Source organism: Odontomachus brunneus, unplaced genomic scaffold (assembly GCF_010583005.1).
Source record: "Odontomachus brunneus isolate Ranch 3 - 2012 unplaced genomic scaffold, Obru_v1 Obru_scaffold_013, whole genome shotgun sequence".
Lineage (NCBI taxonomy): Eukaryota > Metazoa > Arthropoda > Insecta > Hymenoptera > Formicidae > Odontomachus > Odontomachus brunneus.
The window spans coordinates 836984-857614 of NW_022639463.1; the positions used below are offsets into that span (position 1 = coordinate 836984).

Consider the following 20631-nt stretch of genomic DNA (forward strand, 5'->3'; position numbering starts at 1 on the left):
ATTGTATCTCCCACCCTCGAATACTTTTCCGGGTTGCGTTCTAAAATCCTACTCGACCGGATAGATTATCATTTAATTGACCAATCAGAACGAAGGAAACAAGATTTCTTTATCATGATTGGTTAATTGAATGTTGCACTTTACCCGTCGAGTAGGATTTTGGAACGCAACTCCGTATATGCGCGCCGCAGATTGCGGCGAATTCAGTGACATACGAAGTGTTTGGGGTATTGGCGCAAAAGTTCTGAGCATCAATCTTTTCGATTTTATTTATCAATTGTGTAATTTTTTTTCATGAAAAGTGTATAAGTCTGCTGTACTCGAAGGTAATCATGAATCTCTTCCAATATAAATTTATGAAAAAAACATGAAATAAACATTTCTATATATTTTGAAGGTTAGATTTTTCATCTTGTACTCTGGAGAAAATGATTCATGTTTGACTTCCTGATTGGATTCAAATCAGCGGAAATAGATAAGTACACAAGTTAGTACTGATAAGACTGCATTCACTGCATTCACTGCCAGCACTGAAAATCTATAGGATACGTAATGTGAACTACAAATTTTCAGTTTTGACACAGTGAATATTGAAAGTCTAAGTGTATTTATTGATATTATTTGCTAAGTACGAGTACAAATATTCAAGAAGAAGCCACTGAGGAAAAAGTAATAATTAATTTTCTTACACATCAGAGAACTATTTTAAGGCCCAAAGGCACCTATTTTCCCATGAACTTGATACATTATTGAGATTACATTCTAACACGCATGCGTGAGAAAGTTCCTGTTATTCTTTGCTCCAATCCAGGTATAGAGAGAATTCCCATGCATGTGCGGTGATCAACCGGCACCAACGATGTGAGATTTTTCTCTTCGTCTTTAAAACATATCCAAAACAGAAGAACTTAGCAATATGTCAGCAGATTGACAGCTACTTGTGTCTGCATTTACTTCGCGTTCTGTTTAGGTATGTAATATCTCTGGAACAAGTACTTGCGCAAGGCTTTCTTTATTATCTTTATTATCTCTTACATTTACAAATAAAATATATCTGTTTTACTCTTTGTTGAACTTCAGATTGCGGTAGACGTTTTACAAAGTCGCTCAGCAATCTCAGCAGTTTGAATTGTGTTCTCAACGAATCGGGTTCTGCGCGCATGCGCTTTACGTCGAAGATAAGTCGTAATAAAGTGCTAAATTCAAGTAAAAGAAAAGATGGCTTCCAGTGGGCCATTTCCACAGATTTTTGTTCGCAGGTAAAATTTTTCATTTAAAACTCATTGAACTTGGCGATTCCTACTCTCTCTTACCCCTTTCTCTCTCGCACACACTTGTATCTTTGAATGAAAATATTTGTAACTCGAGATTTGACATATTCAAAGTCTCATGTCTCGATCTTGACTTTCAGTTAAAGTTAAAGCGCGCGATACAGAATGCGTTCTCGTGCGGGATTCCGACGCGACGGATCGTTCACCGAGAGGTCGTTCAGTGCGACACGCGATCGTACGCGATTGACCACGCTGTGTGATGCGTCAGCCCATTGACCGGTGTCGCGTACGCTTCAGATGCCGCCTCGGTTCTATTCAGGGCGCGCTGCTGCTAGCTAGAGGGACCCCGGAAATGGAAAGCGAGTAGTCGCGACGGATTAACGCCGAGTAGCTGCTCGCTGGCTAGCTAGCTGTGGTTAGCTGTGGCTGGTTGACTGAGCGGCTGGCTCGAGCTGGCGGGCTAGCTGACTGGGTGGTTGGCTAACAACTGGCACCGAGGGAAGCTTTACTACGTCAACGTGGGTCGGTCACCTGGAGATAACTGTAAAATGTCATCGGCGAATGTGTGTCAGGCATGGACTTGACGACGACGCCGCCGCCACCGCCGCCGCGCACGGTGACACCTGGCTGGCTGACTGATTGACTGCCTGCCTGCCTGCCTGCCTGCCTGCCTGCCTGCCTGCCTGCCTGCTTGCTTGTCTGTCTGTCTGTCTGCTTGCCTTCTCTCTCTCTCTCGAGCTGCGTCCGCCTTATCAATTATGCCGCCGCGATCCTGATTCCGGTTCGAGGAGGAAAGCAGCCGCGTCTACTGCACGGGTCGTCTGTGAGGTCGTCCAAGGCGCACGAGGAAGTACGTAAGATGTAATTCCCCGTCAAAGAAAAAGCCGTCACGCGAAGAACGGCGTGTACTCGCGTACGGTTCTCCTGTTAGCCGATTTTTTCCCCCATTCTCTCTGTCTTTCTTACTCTTTCTCGTCTTTTCTTTCTCTCTTTCTCTCTCCCCCTTCTTCCTTCCTTCGTTTTTACGCTTCGCGAGAATTCGCGCGATCGAATTCGCCGAATTGACCGGATTACGAAATTATTTGTTTCGCGCTAAGCGGATAAGCCGCGTCGTTATCGAGGCGTTATATCCAGCCCGCGGCGAATTATCACGTCTTTCTTCGATTGTTGTTGCGCTCTACAGCGCTGTCATTCCTCTTCGGGGAACTTGTCAGGCGGCTAATAAAATTCCGTTGCACAGGAAGAGGAGGCGCGTTCTATGTCGACGCCTTCGCGTCGGGAATTCGACGTACGGCAACGTAATAAGTGACTCGATCATGCTTACCTGTAGATAGCTAGTGACGAACGGTAAACGTCTTTGATCATTAGCGTTTTTCGCGTGCGATTTGTGGCGCGCTGTCTTCCCATTTAATTAATTATTCTGTCGTGTACACCTGTTACATGTCCGGATTACTTCTATCTCGTTCCAAAGACCTTACATTATTCTCTAAGACTCTTGTTCTGCTCTTCTTTTTTTTTTACTGACAACAGTGCCTCTAAGTATGCTTATAAACCAATCAGAAAGCTTATGAGATATATTTAGAAGCACTTCTATCGATGAAAGAGAGTTTATAATAAAGACCTAAAAATATAACTCCTTTCCCATGAACACCAACTAAAAGTAACATTACGTCAATATTATAACTTCCCACTCAATAATATAAGTACTGATAACACATGTTTCATGTAATAGTTACATCGCTGAGTGGGAAATTATAATATTGATATAATGTTATTTTTAGTTGATGTTTATTGAGAAGGAATATTCCTCTAAGCTATTATTCTAAACTCTCTCTTGCGATTGATAAAAGTGCTTCTAAATGTATTTGGTACACAATCAGCAAGCTTATAAAAAGAGTTTAAAAGTGTGATTTCTTGCCAGTAAATATCAACTAAAAATTATATATATAACTTCTTATTTTCAATAATATAAGTGAAGTATAACATGTGTTGCACATATCATTGAGTAGACAATTATAACATTGATGTAATATTACTAATGGTTGGTTTTATTGTGTTTATTTACTATTTCCTTTCCATCAGTCTTTTTTGACGTAACGAAAAATGGAGAAGAGATTAATTGTTAATAATTTAACAAGTGTTCGAATTTTGAGAAAGTATCTTTAGCTAATTTCGTAAGCATCAGTTTCTTCATCAATCTTATATGTGTATTGCAGGAAAGAACCGCGAAACATCATGGAAGGAGCGGAAGTAACATTTTTATTCCAGTTCGGTCTGACGCGTGACACAGTCACCGTCGACAGTAGCACGCTGACTCTCAAGGCCCTGAAAGATCTCGCCTGTGATTTTATAAACACCAAGTGTCCAGAGCACGGCTTAAACCACCTCTTCGAGAGATTACTTCTGTTCAAGCACGACTACAGTTCCACAAATGTTCTACAACTTATCACAAACGCTACGGAAGTGGTTGACGAGACTCTAGTAGAAATCGTATTGACTGGTGAGTAAGAGGACCTCACTCTCACCTCGCGTCTCATTCACCTTGACTCGTGAAATCTGCATAGTCCTGTTGATAATGTGAGAAATTGCTCTGCGATGTTTCAGCACAAGTGCCAAGCGAATACATTCCCATTCGTCCTCATGCTTTAGCAGTACATTCCTACAAGGTCCCGACGTTCTGCGATTTCTGCGGCGAAATGCTGTTCGGGCTTGTTCGGCAAGGTCTCAAGTGCGAAGGTAAATCGATGTTTCTGAATATTTGAGCGAAACCGTCATCAACAATGCGCTAAAACTCACACAGATATCCGCTTCGTATTTTTATTCATGTTCATACTTTTACTCAATACTTACAACGCGTTTTTGCTGCAGGTTGTGGCATGAACTACCACAAGAGATGCGTTATTAAAGTGCCGAACAACTGCTCGCAAGATGCGAGTCAGCGGAGACGCAGTTCGGCGATGCTAAACGTGCCGAGATCGCCGAGCCAAGGCTCAACCAGTAGTCTGACCAGCATCACTGACGATAATCATAGTTCAAATAATACGCCTAACACAAGCCAAAATAATAGTACTTTGGTATGAGGGAAAATCACATTCACCTTTTATGTATTCTTTTGCGAACGCAAATAAATATGATTGACATTTTTCTTATTATTTTTCTGTTTTCATTTGCACGAAATTCTCTCTGTGTATGTCATGAATATAAACGTGTGCTGTGTACTTGTAGGCGATACCGAGTATAATGGCACCAAAACCATCTCCCACACCGTCGTTAGGAGGACGACCTGTCTGGGTTGAGCGAGAGCTCGCAACGCGAATTAAAATCCCGCACACATTCGTAGTACACACGTATACTCGTCCGACCGTATGTGGACACTGTAAAAAGTTGCTGAAGGGTATATTTAAGCAAGGCCTACAATGTAAAGATTGCCAATACAATACGCACAAAAAGTGTATGGATAAAATACCAAAAGACTGTACCGGAGAAAATCTACGAGACACTATAGGTAGCCGATTATTTCCTTCTACAAAGAAATGTTACCATATCTTTCCGTGTGAATGCGTAATAGATTGAAATACACGCAGGTGAATATCCGGACAGCGGTGTCGGCAGCGAATTAGAAGCCAAATGTGATATCAGGAGTGAGGAAGTCGACGCTGACAGTGACACGGAATCGTCGCCACCTTCGCAGGACGCGTCGTTCACGAACGATGAAAACAAGATACCCAACGATTACACGGTAAGTCGTCCTGTTTTGCACGATATTTTTCAAGATCGTAAAGCAAGAAAGTAAACGTACGGAATAAAATTTGCAGGATCACGTTCAGAGTAACGATGACATTGCTTACGACGACAACCAGAAGTCTCGACCGTCGAGGTGAGTGTTTTGCTTCAATGATGATTGCTTTGGTATTTTCACGTTTGTAGATACGCAACGCGTCAACATCTTTTCTCTTTTTATTGTGAAACAGTTGTAGTTCCACGCCAAGTAACAACATTCCACTAATGCGGATAGTACAAAGCGTAAAGCACACTAAAAGACGCGGTTCTAAAGTATTGAAAGAAGGCTGGATGGTGCATTTCACGCATCGCGACCCGATCGTGAGTATTTGCAGGGAAACATTACAACGACATTATACCTTTCCCTTAGCGTATGATTGTTCAGATCGTATATAAATTTAGCACTCTCCATTCTTGCGAATTATTGACGGCTTGAAATGTCCTTTCCAGAGGAAGAAGCATTATTGGCGGCTCGACACAAAGTCTATAACGCTGTTCCAAAGTGAAACTAGTTCGAAATATTACAAGGAAATACCATTGGCCGAGATCACAGCGATCGAAACCGCTAAAACGCCTCGTTCATGTACGTTCTTCTTGTTCGCGAATTTAGACCTAGTCTTGTTTCGCCTTAAGTGCATATATCTTTTACTTATTTATTATTATTATTATTATTATTATTATTATTTCTGTTTATTTTTCCTTTGAGATTTTTCACGTGTTAAACACAAACTAGCTTCTTTCCCTCTTTCTCTTGGTTAGACCTCTTACACACTGCCTGTCTTATATTGTAGATATAATGCATTGCTTTGAGCTAAAAACTGCCAATGTCGATTACTATGTTGGAGAGGATCCATCATACGGACAGAATTGCGGCCAAGTCTCTCCTCCAGAGAGCGGTATCGGAGCTCATATAGCTAGATCGTGGGAAACTACTATTAGACAAGCACTTATGCCTGTAACTGTGTCGACTAGTATGTATATTTAGTTCGCTATCATATAACACTCCGGGCGAGATGATAGCACACGAGATCTCTATCACGCCTTCCTTTTGTTGTTACTTTCATGTTGTCTCTTTCATGCCGTTACGTATGTGATACAACGAATGAAGCGTATTTATTCGCTGCAGACACACCTCTGTGCTGTTCACCGCTTGCGGATGTAACCGTAGGTAATCGCACGCGCTTAATGTTGCAGATCAAGAGGAGTCCACCGAGCCGGAGGAGAACATCACTGACATGTCGCAGTTGTATCAGATCTTTCCGGACGAGGTGTTGGGATCCGGTCAGTTCGGCATAGTCTACGGTGGCGTTCATCGCAAGACCGGTCGCGCGGTCGCCATCAAGGTCATCGACAAACTGCGCTTCCCTACGAAGCAAGAGGCGCAGCTGAAGAACGAGGTGGCGATCCTGCAGAATCTGTCGCACAGCGGCGTGGTGAATCTCGAACGTATGTTCGAGACGCCCGAGCGAATATTCGTGGTGATGGAGAAGCTGAAAGGCGACATGCTAGAGATGATCTTGAACTCCGAGCGAGGACGACTCAGCGAGCGGATCACCAAGTTCCTGATCACGCAGATTCTAGTGGCGTTGAAGCACCTCCACAGTAAGAACATCGTGCACTGCGACTTGAAGCCGGAGAACGTGTTGTTGAGCAGCGATACAGACTTCACGCAGGTGAAGCTCTGCGACTTCGGATTCGCGCGGATTATCGGCGAGAAGAGCTTCCGCCGCAGCGTCGTCGGCACGCCGGCTTACCTCGCGCCGGAAGTGCTGCGAAATAAAGGCTACAATCGCTCGCTGGACATGTGGAGCGTGGGCGTTATTATCTACGTGTCATTGAGCGGCACGTTCCCGTTCAATGAGGAGGAGGACATAAATGAGCAGATTCAGAATGCCGCGTTTATGTATCCGCCGACACCGTGGAAGGAGATTTCGAGCGATGGTAATTGTGCATACTCTCGTAACGTTATCAGTATAAATTATATTTGTGGTGTAATTTTACTATTAATATAAATTATTCAATTATGTACATTATATAATAATATAATAATTATATCTACATAATTATTTCATTTAATTTAGTTATGTCATAAATTGACGCGATATACTTACATGTAAAATTTCTGTCATCTTGCAGCTATTGATCTGATCAATAATCTTCTGCAAGTTAAGCAGAGGAAGAGATACAGCGTAGACAAGAGTCTACAACACGTGTGGCTCCAAGTAAGCGTTGTCGCATTTTACTCCCACTTTACACATTTGATCATCTGTTAGGAGAATATCATTGAAGCCTCTTCTCCTTCTCCAGTTTGAATAAACGTTTCATGTTTCAGGATTATCAAACGTGGTGCGATCTGAGGAAGTTGGAGGCGAAGGTCGGCTATCGCTATTTGACTCACGAAAGCGACGACGCACGCTGGATGGCGTACAGTAATCAAGAAACATGACAGAACTGTTCGGTTGCTCTGAACATCGAGGCGCTACCGACTTCTCTGTCATTACACAAAGGCTGGGCCCGATGCGCTCGGGCTACTCTGCGGCGGTTTATTCGTGCCTGACTCCGTAAAAGTACGTGAAAACTAGTACAACAATTCGTCTTTCGGCAGTATCCCGAAGTGTCGTGCTCGGTGCATGCAGTCGAGATTTGATTAACATTTGATTAACGCATTCCGCGAGCTCGCACTTCGGGAGATGCTGTTCCCTCTGAGTGAAATACTTAATATTAAACGTAACACCATATATACATATTATATATTCTCAGAAAGCTTCCACGTAATGTTAACATTCCCACAGAGGTCTAACACAAAGAAGCGTTTCGACTCGCGATATATTACGTGTAGCGACAAACAATATTAATAACAAGTAAGAGACACTCCATTGTTCGTGAAATATTATTGATATTCCAACCGACAGTAAGCACGAACGTTTGTTTGGTAGGCATATATCTACCGAATGTTCTATTGCATTTCAAATATTTACTTTGAATTTTACTCATAGATATTGTCTGTGTAAGTTACTTAAACGATGTTATACAACATTGTAGGCATTTATATTACTTAATTCTTAGATTAATAACGTTATTCGCGATGGAGCATTTTAAATGTTTTTTTTTTTTTTTTTTTTAAGAATTTTATCACTATATATATATATATATATATATATATTTTTTTTATCTATATATATATATATATATATATATATTTTTTTTATCTATATATATATATATATATATATATATTTTTTTTATCTATATATATATATATATATATATATATTTTTTTTATCTATATATATATATATATATATATATATATATATATATATATTCTTTTTCGAGACGTATCTCGTCTTTATGGATAATTGTTGGGCTTGACGAGATGCAAATGAATTTTTTCTGACTTTATGGAAATTTTATTCGCGTTATCGTGCCAAGTTTAAAAGGTCAATTCTGCGAGAATGCGAAACTCTGTTATTGACGTTTCATGCTATATAGTTTATTGACTTAATCTGCTTTTTAATGCGCGTACAATTATAATTTTAAATCTATTCTTACGTGCTAATATCTAGAGTTTGTATCCCGCTTGTTTAAGACGCTATATTTTAAAGCGGGATATTTTCTTCTTATTAAGTTATCAGTGAAGTCGGCTGAAAAGAGAATTTTATCTGTTTTTATCCCCGATAATTAATAGTGGATATAACTAGCCCGTGTGTAGAACACATTGCGTATAAACCAATAAGGAAGAAAAAACTAATCTATTTTAATATCACATACACGAATTATAGTATTCGAATGGCGTATTACTAATTATTATTAATAATACGATATTCGTATCCTCAAACAATACATTATTGAACGATTTGTATTTGATAATAACGATTCGTCTTGAATCATAAGTCATATTTGCAATGTGAAAATGAAAAAAAGACTGACGTTATTTTGAATTCACATTACACACTTTCCACGGTGTGTTCTACTTACGGGTTGACGTATTGGATGCTGATACGTGTAGCAGGGAGAAGTACTACGCGAGTTGATATTATCCAGATAATTTATGTCGCAATATAATTTAAATATTTTTATATTCTTTTACATTTCCGCAAGTTCTGAGCGATATTAGAGTTTTGGCTGCTGACGGGAAACAATACGCAAGTCGTGACGCACTGTCGTTATGTTACGTTCGTAGCGTGACGCTATAGAATGGAGATTGAATAATCACGAATGCGTTTGTATGTGCAATTTATTCAGATCGTAAACATAATACAATATCGTCTCTATCGTCATGAGGTAACGTCTCCACTACAAACGATTGACAAAATATTAAGAGAACGTTGAATTGTAATTTCTGCTCATTATAATTTCGATAATTTCGTCACGAACTTCGCCCCAAAAAAATATTCCAAAACGAAAGGGAAAAAATATTCTGTTTAGAATCATGTTTTTGTCATAAAATTGAAGCTGTGTATGCATAAGTATTTTATAAATTTTGAACATTCCTTCATAAAAAAGCGTGATGTCGCGCAAGAAAAATTTAATTGTGATGCGTGTTAATTTAAAGTTTAGACAGAATTATGAAACAGGTTACGATTAGCATCTAAACTTTTGTTAACACGGTAATTGACGAATCTCTACGTCGATTTGATTAGTTATAAAGCGATATATTCATAGTTTAAAACATGAGACGTAAGATTATGTGTTATATCGATAATTTTACGATTTGTTTAGAATAAATTTTAACACGGGAATCGTCGAGTGAGATGCGTACTTGAATATAGAACACAAGTTTTATTCTCTTTTTGCAAATTCTGCTTACGAGCGGCATGAGATAATTATTACATCATTCTGTGTAAAAGGCGAATGAGATAAATTTGAGTTGGCAGAGACTATATCTAATATTATCTGCGAATAAAATTCGTTAAAATTATTAGATTGGCGCGGAAGAGCTCCATTGTGTTAAAACTGTGCAAAATCGCGATTAGAGATTTTCATTAATATAGATATTTAAATTTAGATTTTTATGCACTTTTTGAAAAAAAAAATTTGGTTAATCTCTCCTAAAATAGTTCAAATTTTCTTCACATAAGCCTTAATATATAATAAAATAACAAATTCCTTGGCGCCAATCCAGTAATTTAATCATTCAGATAAACTCATTCTCACTTGTGAATGCTTGTGAGTCACACAAGAGCAGCTGGGAATAAAACTTTCGAGATACTTATATTTCCGCAAGTAAAAATTATCAGCCGCGAAGTGCTAGTTCTACATATGTCGGATCACACAAACAATTGGCATTACATATATCTTTAAGAATATGGCCTATATATCTTGCATAATTTTACAAGGTTAGCGTAAGAGATTGTTTCGTTTTATATTATGATAAAGCAGCAGTGTGGACTTTTTACACACCTTATAAAGACAGTAAATTATATATATATATACATATATATATTCACTGAAAGATTACAATATAAGAGATGACGATAAAACACCTGAATAGGTAGTCAATACCTGTAACATAAGAGATATTAGATAGGCGTTAACAGGCATTATGATTGTTATATTTTATAACAACTTTTAAGGGGCGGGGAGAAAGAAAAGAGTTCATCGTAGGCTTTATCCCTAGACTTTCGTAGAGCGGTGTTTGCGCATATGCATTAATTATTATACATATTGTACTTAAGAATTCACTTACGTGAACGTTAATCTCTAAGTCAGGCGTATCGATCAATATCTCCTGCTCATGGGAAAATGCATTTATTATATATATATATGTGTATATATATATATATATATATATATATATATATATATATATATATATATGCAGCGTCGCATTTTAATCTGTCTTGTGTGACATGCGATGTAAGATCGGGAGTACACGTCAGGAACAAACGTTGTTATCGTAATCTCTCGTACTCTTGCCGTGCGCGCTGATCTTACGCTTTCGTACGTTTGTGGTTGAAAAAAAAAGCAGGATATAAATTATTTAAATATACATATACATAAGAATAATGTTCGTAATAATATTTAACATTTATATTGACTCACGTAATTGTACACAGATTCGACTTTATATCTCATTCGGCAGCCTTGAAGCTTTCGGAACTGGCTTAGGATAATCGAACGAAGTGTCGCGGTTGAAAACCGCGAAACGCGAACGGTATGCGCACATGGAATCGCAGCAGGTTGTGTACTTATAGTGCCAGGTGGAAGTTCCGATTTATATGTTAATCCTTATCCTCATAGCGAAAGAATATAAGATGTATAACAAACGGTGGCAATGCGACTCGCATTTCTCTTATGAGGCTACAGTAATGCGAAGCGAAGAAGTAGGATCGTAAAGGGAACACGTGAAACATTAACACAGACACGGAAGGAGACGCGGTGGTAGTTGTAACGCTAGTTTTCCGCAGATCCGCGCGAGTTTTATATAAGAAACGATCTTTACGTAGAGGAGAAACTCTGTAACGATCCAAGAACGCAAAATAAACGACGACTCGTTTTGAGACGTTCCTCGTGTGTGTCTCTCTCTCTCCCTCTTTTTCTGAATACTATCCGCAAATTCTGCCGTATTATTATCGCTCTACCCCGGCGATGGCTTTTCTTGCGGAAAATGACATTAGTGTCACGAAGGTGGACCGGAGAGATGGTCACAGAAAAGAAGAGAAAAAAATGCGAAGACTGCTCTCTATTTCCGCCGTTGTCGTCGTCGTCGTCGTTGTCGTCATCAGCGGAGTTGTCATGACCGACGTAGGAGCGTCATCGCGTCGTTTCGTTCTCTTTAATCCTAACAGAACCTCTGCCGGAAATAATGGGTGTCCTCTCGCGCGTATCCTGTCGCTGTCCCGCGGCTGTCAGGCAGCCTCCGAATTGTTAACCAGACGGTTGCGGCGCAGCAGCAGCCACCGCGAACGTTGGCGTATTATTCAGCTAGAAACGCGACCGGGCACCTCGGGAGAATGAAGCGCGTTCCCTTCAGCGGATAGTGGCCACGTTACAGCATCATCATCACTGTCCTTTCGCAAGATGTTGGCGCGCGGCACCTTCCGCGCGTTGTGCTCCGCGATATTCCTTTTGAATCTCAACCTGGCAGAATGGGTAGACATGCCGCAGTTCTCGGACGACAGCAAGATTTACAGGTGAGTCTCGTCCTAAGAGAGCTAGCGAGCTGCTTTTTCTGTTCAAGGTGTGCGATAGACTGTCCTCTTGAATTGTTTCATCAGATCGTACTGTCTGACATCGCTCTCATCCTCTTTTCAGGATACCTTCCCTGCAACAGGATCAGTTCTATAAATTCCGACGAGGCCACGCGGATAACCACGGCTTCCCGGACAATCCGCGAAACGACAGTAGAGTCTCGTCTCGTCGTCCCGTCGTCAAAGCCGTGCACGCGACGGACGACAGGATCATCCCGGAGATGAAGCGAATATATCCCGTTGCGGAGTCGACCACGACGTCTTACCTGTTTCCTGTACAGATCGCAGACATTTACTCGGACACGGCTGAGGAGAATCGCGAGCCGACGAGCACCAGCGATATCGCGAACAAGGTGTGACAGATTTAACAATTATTAATTTAATTTATATATTAGTTGAGCAAATTATTGTAATACAGTAATATACAAATATATATAATGCTATTAATATAACTATAGAAATATATAATATAAATATAATAATAATGATATATACATAATACTATACTCTTAAATAATATAACAATAATTTTATCAATAATATATAGCTCGCTAGAGAAGAAAAATACTGGATATTTCTTCACTAACACGTATTATTGCACATATTACTACACGTATTATTTCTCGCTAATGAGAGAATGTATTTCCTCGGAATAAACGACTGACACAATTCGGCGTTTCAGAATACGTTATCGAATAGACATCATGCGATCTCAACAACACGAGATACAACGGCGTACAATGCGCTCACGACTACTCAGCCGTCGCCCTCGAGCACCACCCACGCATCGGAAACGGCGCAGGACGAGTTTTATAATCGCACGCTGAAGCAGGAGGATGGTATATTGCAATACCTGCCCGTAGACATACTTAAGAGCGTCCATCGCACTCTACAGTCGCAGCCGGTGTCGCTCGAAGGGAAGATCCACTTTCTCAAGACGTTTGAGAAGACTCTCATGTCGGAGATAGGTAGAAACCTTTCGTACGCGCTTTCCAAGCAAACGATTGGTCATACATTTTTTTTCTCTAGTTTATAAACTCGTAAAAGTGAATATTTCTACATACTTCTAAATTAAATTTTTCACTTTTCACGAGTTTACGCTAGAGAAGAAAATTCATGATCGACTCCCCAAGTCAGGGAAAAATATTCATGATCCATCTCTAAAGTAGTAATCGTGTAACTATTCTCTAAGAATGGAAAAGTGAAAAATTTCGCCTGAAAAATCCGACATTTCTATATTTTAAAAAGTCGCTCAAATTGTTGAGTTCGACTGAAATTGCCTATTCTTTGTGTTTTTGATTTTAGAGAAAAGTTACATGATCTCTACCTAGAATACAATGTGTTCTGGGTACATTACACGCAATTTCTTTCATATATATCAATCCTTCTTTCTCCTCGTTCCTCACTTCATTTTTTCATTCACGCACGCAGAATCGCGCCTCGCCACGACCATGACGCCGAGACGAAGGACAAGGGGTGCACATTATCACGGTTACGACGACGGTCACGAGGATCATTCCGTGGGATTCCCGTCGATAGAAGGCGCGCTCATGGCTATATCGTTCCTCACGTTCGCGGTTTATCTCGTGCGACTGGTAATGGTAAGTAAAATAGAAGTCTAAAAAGCGTCTAAACTACGTAAGCAATTGAAGATTGGAACTTGATCAATCAACACGACAGAGCGAGCCAAAATAAGTGTTAGTTGCATTATCGAATTCTAATCTCTAATCCACAATTCTCAATCTCCAATACTTGACATGGACTTAAGTACCGTCTAAAAGTACGTGCGAGCATCAGACGTTACAGTCGATCTCAGATTTTCCATGGCCGGAGATGCGGAAACGTGAAACATTTGGCTTCATACTCGCTTACCATGATCGCGCATGTTGGAGCTAAAATCGGAAATACTTTCGAGCATCTCCCAACGAGAGATGTTACATGCGACGCAATTTTCGTCGATATCGATCATGAAAGCTCCTCTGGAATATTATCTAAAAGAGAACGATCCTCTTCGCAGCTTCTCTTCCGAAATATAACCAGTCCGATGACCACCACAACCGCGTCTACGCTATTCCTCGGTAGAAGAAAGAGATCCACGTCGGATTTCGACGATGACACCGCCAGAATACTCGGCAATTTAAACAGTTTTGTCTCTAACTTTTAAGTATTTTTAGCGAAACATCAATATCGATATCGTGATGACGATGGAATTGTAAGTGAACCAGGTTTAATTGTACAGTGTTACGCATTCTTCACTCTTTATCTCGACATAGTTAATGTGTCTTCGCATGTAATCTTAATATCTCACAAATAACAGAGTGTTTGCTTATGTTTCCGGTAACATTTCGTCACAATTAGCCTTGGTCTCGTTTACGAATAACGTGTCAACATGTTTTCGAGTCTTATGTCTACAAATCTACTTTATCAATTAGTCAATTTAAACAAGTTACAATGATTAAATAGACTTTAATTTACATATTAGAAACTAATCTAATTGGTCAGTTAAATTAGTTAAACTAATTAATTGAATAGATTTCAACTTAAAAATTAGAAATTAAATTAATTAACTAGTTAAAATTATTAAATTGTATCAAGATTAGCGTTCTTATTATATCACACAAACACACATACATACACCCATACACATTTTATAGTTGTCTACATACATACATACATATATATATATATATTCAGCAGCTGTTTATCTATAATTTAGCTTGTATCTCCACCGACGGTAAAAAAATCGAAGAAAGCGCGTCAATATAACGCACTGCGGGATGTCGTAGCGGTTGGTGTAAATCGCGCAACGCGCTGATGAGATCCGCCAATCTATTCTCATTTACGCGATACATGTCGCGAAACAGGTATCTTTCGAGGATTCCTTGCGAGAGCAGAGTGGACAACGTCGAACGGTATAGGTCGAGAGTCAAGCAGTACGGATGTTGACAGCAGTTGTCGCCCGCCAGTATTAACTTCTCCACCTCCTTCTGCATCTCGGCGAAAATCTTTTTATCGTCGAGTACACTCGATATTATCTCGTCCCGCTAAAGAGAATTATGCGTCAGTCACCGGAATCTCGCGGTTATCAGTTTAATTCAAAAGTCTTTTCTCATAAACACTAAACAAGTATTGATATAAATAATGGTTTTCTGTCAAATAGAAATATACCGACAAAGGGAACATGTATTCTATGAGAAAAGCTTCTAAATTAACTTCTCAATTGATTTCTGAATTAACTGAATTAACTTCTGAGTTAGGATTCGAAATTCTTACCTCGAGTAAGGTGCACAATGTATATACGACGTCTACGAAAGGCAACGCGACGTTGTGCAAGATGGAGAATAGTTTTGCATTTTCTCCCGGGGAAATCTTATTGCCTTGCACACGCAAACAATTCTCCGACAGTAATATATCCAAGCATTCTCTCCACTCTGTTTCGACCATATCTGTACTCGTGCTTGGACGAAACACGAACTCGGTGCTGAACAACATTCTAAGTAGTTCGTATCGTTTCAAAGCTTCTCCTGTGAGTGCGAATTGAATAATATATAAGAATAATACAAGAATTCATGTGTTTCCCTTGCTTATTAACATGTCGACTGTCGCGTTAATTTCCATCGATTGTACAAGAGTTTAACTCATGATTGAATTGTAAGAGATATAGCAAATAAATATCATTCGAGACAAATATATCTTGCAGCTCGTTTCATTAGCTCTCTATTGGTCGTATAATCGATGTTTCAAGTGCAATTAACTTCTCACACAAAGTTTTTAAGTCAATTATATCTTATATGATAGTATGACAGTGCCGGTCATCGTTAACAGTCACGACATTCGATATGTTAATACACGGACGATGAATAATCTTTTTTTTTTTATTAATATAAAGTATTCTATTTACATCGCAAACGAGTAATTGATCTTTACCACTTTAAGATCTCGAATGTTATTTTGCGCCTTGGAAGAGAAAGAACCGTTCGAACAGGAACTAAAAATAACCGTAAAAATAAGTACGTCGCTCCTTTGTCTTCCGAGGCAGAGAAATAGAAGTAGAAACAGTGCGTGCGATTATTACCAGTCGGTATGCCACGTTCTTCTATCGTTACGGTGATCAGAGCTGCCTTCATTATAGAATCCAAAACCGAATTGAGATAAATCGTTAGATTCATAGCGGATACAGCCACTGACATTGTCTGCTCAGATAGAAAATGTCCCTGAACCAGGTTCATGTTTATCGGATGTCTGCTTGTTTTGTGTCTCTGCTTGAGCCTCAACGTATTCGATGCATCGAACACGATTAATTCCTCATGTGGTCTCAAAGACATTAATATCTCCTGCTTGACATCATCGTTTTCACTGCTGTAAGGCAAACCGTATAATGCGCCGCGAGAAATAAAAGTGAAAAATAAAATTAAATGAACTGAATATTGTTCAAGTTTACATTGGGAACAAATCCACAAAAGACGCGGCTCCAACTCGAAAGCTAAATCCAACATTTCTCCATAGCAAAGGAGTCTTACCAAAACAGCAGAGTGACGTATTAATAATAATACGTCATTATATTTACTGAATAGTCATCAAAATAAAAAGTAAAATAATCAAATTAAAGTTCCTGGTTTCTTGCTGCGGAATCCTGGATTAATGACGGTAGAAGCGAGAAAATGCACATGCCAAAAATTGATATTTAAAGCTTTCGCGGTGTCCATGAATATTAGATTTGATTTCCAGATTTGAGCCGCGTGGATTCTTCTTTGTCTGATTCCGACAATCAGACAAAGGAATCAGACAAAGAAGAATCCACGCGGCTCAAACCCAGAAACCAAATCTAATGATGCCAAAAATTTTCTAATAGAAAGATATTTATAAGAAAGAATATTTCAGATTACTTGAACACACTTGTAAAATGCCCCTATCAGAAAACTATCAGAGTCTGTTTGAAGTAGAAGACCGATTCGCCGCGTACGTTATAAAAACTGGAGAATCTATCTGGCGTGTGCATTAATACTGTGAAATACTATTTATCCTCCAAACATTAATCAATATTCGCTGTAACATCAGCATTTGGCTTGCCTTGCTATATAATATTCTTTATTTAGTTGTATACTTGAAGAGCCTGTTTAATACAGAATAGTAAAAATGATAGAAGTCAACACTTACGTTTTAATTTCGGGATACACCAACGCGCCCATCCTGTTAACGAGGAAGTTCTTGAACCATCGATAATCCGTGGCTAATAAATCAAGCGTGTATGGCTCCCTCGGTCGCGTCAAGATCCACTCGTTGAACAGCAAAGCGATGATGTTAATTGGCATGAGGACGGTGTTCTTCTTATGGGAATCTGTTATGAGATGAGCCATGGTCTCCGAGATCGACGACGGTAGTTTGAAGCAAGGCGACAAAACGCGCGCTTTGCGAAGCGACATATTCACATAAGAACGAGCGGAGATTGGCTCGCAGATGTTGAAGAATATGCGGCCGTATGCTAAAGGTTTGTCCAGCATGGACCTAGAACGGAAAAGTCCGGACGTGGTCTCCTTCGGCTTCGGGATGCCCAACAGCTCGTAGGCGAACAGCAACTCCTCCGGTGGCCGCTCATAGCTAATGCTTATCGGTACGAACTGTATGTCGGGCACGTCGCTGTCAAGTAGACTATCCAGGATTACGGATAGCAAGCCTACAAAAGAACGATTCGGTCGACTAGAGGTTTTCAGTACTCTTGCACAAATTTTATAAAACATTAAGGCTGCTATTATCGAATATTAATATCAATATTTTATCAAATATTAAGAGGATTTTAATGAAAAATAATAACAATTAGAGTAATTAATAAATAATTTATAAATCTTTATACGATTCCTAAGACTTATACGAATCCTAAGACTCCGGACTACTCGCTTTCAGAACTCTGAAAGCGAGGAAATGCATGCCTAAAATTCTTACAAAGTACGTCAGTTAATCAAGAATTCTGCAGCGAGTAGATAGTAGCGAGTAGATAGTAGTTAAAGTATACAATAATTTATAAATTACTTATTAATTATTGATCAATTATTTTCATTAGTTTTCTTGAAAATTACCTAAATATTCGATAAAATTCGCGTAAAAATGCCGAAACCAAGTAAAGTGCTGGGCTACTAGAGTTTAATCTTGTTTGCGATGTCGATGTGTGATTTACCGTATTTCGGTGCGAGGCTCTTCTGACTGCGACTACGGGTACCCTCGATGAAGAACTCGATCGCTCTGCCGCTGTGGCTGATGATAGTGTTGATATAGCAGCGAAAAATCTCTTTGTAGAGCAGATCGTTCGAGAAACTACGTCGCATGTAAAACGCCCCGGTCTTCCGCAATAATTCGCCTATTATTCTCATCTTGTAAAAATCGATACCGCCGGCGATATTCGGTAATGCCATGTCGTAGGAAAAGAGAATGTACGACATCAGTATGAAATCGAAGTAACTCCTGTGAGTCGGTACATAGACATACTGCACTTGCGACAACTGCATCTCATGCTTCAAGCTAAAGATTTTGCATTCGTTCACATAGATCCTGGTGTACATCCTCTTTATGGTTTTTGTTATAAACATACCTATAATTCAAATATGAGTGGAAATTATTATAAGAAATAGTAAAGTAAAAATACAAAAACTATACTTTGCTTTCTATTACTTCTATTCTTATTGTTTCAGTCATTAAATATTAGTCATACTTAATCTTTAAATATGAATATTTAACATAGAATACGATTATTAAATATTTGTATTTAAAAACCAAAGCTGTAATTCCCCATTCAACAATGTACGGTGAATGCGAAAAGTATTTGTACACCAGAGAGTATTGAAAAAAAACCTTATTTGCAGAAAATAAGTTTTAACAATTTATTAACATAATTTTGAGAAATATATCACTTATTATGTTCACTGTTAATCAATTATTAAATAAAGCTCATTCTCTACAAATAAAGCCTTCTTCAAGACAATCTCCTGTGTACAAATATTTTTTACATTACACTGAGTAAAATATCATAATATTGATGCATTGATGTTACTGTTAGTTGGTGTTTGTTAGATGATACTTAAACGAATACATTACAAAATACAAATATATAATTGTCACAAATTATAAATATATATACATACTTAGGAAGCGAACTGTCATCAAGTCTTCTTTGTTAGCCATCTCATTGAGTATAGCACGTGCTCTCTTCTCAACATCCTTGATACTGACATTCAATGTAGCTGCCACTCTGTTAATTGTGGCACAGATTCGTCCATTGGACAAAATATATTGTATCGTCTGTTCCCTGTTGTATCTCAACTCTGGTGGTAATTTATGCGGTAGCAATGGATTCATAGGTCGTATCGCCCATGCGATATCGCAATCCTTCCGTCTCTCCGCCAGCAAGTCCACGAAATCCGCAGTGTTGCGTTGCATCTTGCCCAGCAGACGTCGAGGCACTGAAATCGCTAACTTATAAGACTTGGCTGGTATTCGCAGAGACATTAAATCATATAGTGTGTGTGTACAGATAATAAGAAAACCAAATATATGGTAATGAAATATGGTAATGAAAAAATATGTAATTAACATTCATAAGTCAACGATTACCAGTAAACACGATTTCTCCACGGTCTCCGTGGGTACACATATATCGGACACGACCGAGTAAAACTCTTCATCTTACGATTTCTCGTGAAATATTTTTGACACGAAAAAAATAGATACATTTCACAAACAAGATACGTGAAAAGATCATATTACCTTAGAAAGACTCAATGAGCGCGGTGACGGTCATAAATGAATGAGCTGACCGCATGAAGTTGTAAACAAACGTGCGGCAAAGTGAGAGGACTTCTACGATAAAGATGTGATACAATAAGATGTGAGCAATAAGAAAGTTGATTAATCACCATCGGTTAAATCATCAAATAATCTACTGTGACTAGAAAATTTACTTATTGCTTACATCTTATCGCCTGTTGCCTGTTAGGTCTATTTCATTCAATCAAGGACGATTTCATTCAGCGCGATGACATATTTTCGTTATCGCACGATTGTTTAGGTTACTCAAGATCGAGTACGATTCCACCTGATTCCACCTACAGCGAATGCTTGGAGAGTGTTGCATAAAATCATTGATCTTACGTCACCTTTTATTAAAGTCCTTGCGTAATGCCAGGCTACAGGTAATAGAATAAACATTAGCCAATAGGAACAGGAAATAGAAATGATTGACCAATCCGAATATTCCTATTCTCTATTCCTATTGCCTGTTGCCTGGCGTTCTGTAAGGGTCTTTACTGCTGGTCAATCATGAATCTTTTTTAGCGTAAATTCGTGAAAAGTGAAAATTTTCTAATGTAAAAACATAGAAATGTTCACGAGTCACGTTA

General features: G+C 39.1%; 3 protein-coding genes across 6 annotated transcripts; 2 read left to right on the top strand and 1 right to left on the bottom strand.

Moving 5' to 3' along the window:
• Window positions 1-656: 656 nt before the first annotated feature.
• Window positions 657-8138, top strand: LOC116841063 (serine/threonine-protein kinase D3). Its single transcript, XM_032808576.1, has 14 exons — window positions 657-970; window positions 1081-1259; window positions 3488-3771; window positions 3876-4007; window positions 4140-4345; window positions 4497-4776; window positions 4856-5010; window positions 5087-5148; window positions 5243-5372; window positions 5502-5634; window positions 5843-6022; window positions 6246-6992; window positions 7188-7273; window positions 7384-8138. Exons 2-14 carry the CDS (start codon window positions 1219-1221, stop codon window positions 7495-7497), a joined length of 2550 nt encoding a protein of 849 aa, XP_032664467.1. The 5' UTR covers window positions 657-970; window positions 1081-1218; the 3' UTR covers window positions 7498-8138.
• Window positions 8139-8341: 203 nt separating this feature from the next.
• On the top strand, window positions 8342-14444 carry LOC116841069. Its single transcript, XM_032808586.1, has 5 exons — window positions 8342-12187; window positions 12309-12597; window positions 12927-13212; window positions 13676-13845; window positions 14262-14444. The coding sequence occupies exons 1-5, from the start codon at window positions 12075-12077 to the stop codon at window positions 14406-14408; spliced, it is 1005 nt and encodes a 334-aa protein (XP_032664477.1). The 5' UTR covers window positions 8342-12074; the 3' UTR covers window positions 14409-14444.
• On the bottom strand, window positions 14438-20411 carry LOC116841065 (dihydroxyacetone phosphate acyltransferase). Of its 4 annotated transcripts, none has more exons than XM_032808581.1 (8): window positions 20205-20382; window positions 20000-20092; window positions 19378-19695; window positions 18417-18827; window positions 17402-17918; window positions 16320-16600; window positions 15518-15768; window positions 14438-15288 (listed from the first exon to the last, which is right to left on the bottom strand). In XM_032808581.1, exons 3-8 carry the CDS (start codon window positions 19670-19672, stop codon window positions 14950-14952), a joined length of 2094 nt encoding a protein of 697 aa, XP_032664472.1. In that variant the 5' UTR covers window positions 19673-19695; window positions 20000-20092; window positions 20205-20382; the 3' UTR covers window positions 14438-14949. The 4 variants fall into 4 exon arrangements, with proteins under 4 accessions (XP_032664472.1, XP_032664469.1, XP_032664471.1 ...); XM_032808578.1 differs by having other exon boundaries at window positions 16320-16603; XM_032808580.1 differs by lacking the exons at window positions 20000-20092; window positions 20205-20382 and adding an exon at window positions 20389-20411 and having other exon boundaries at window positions 16320-16603.
• Between the last annotated feature and the right edge of the window lie 220 nt (window positions 20412-20631).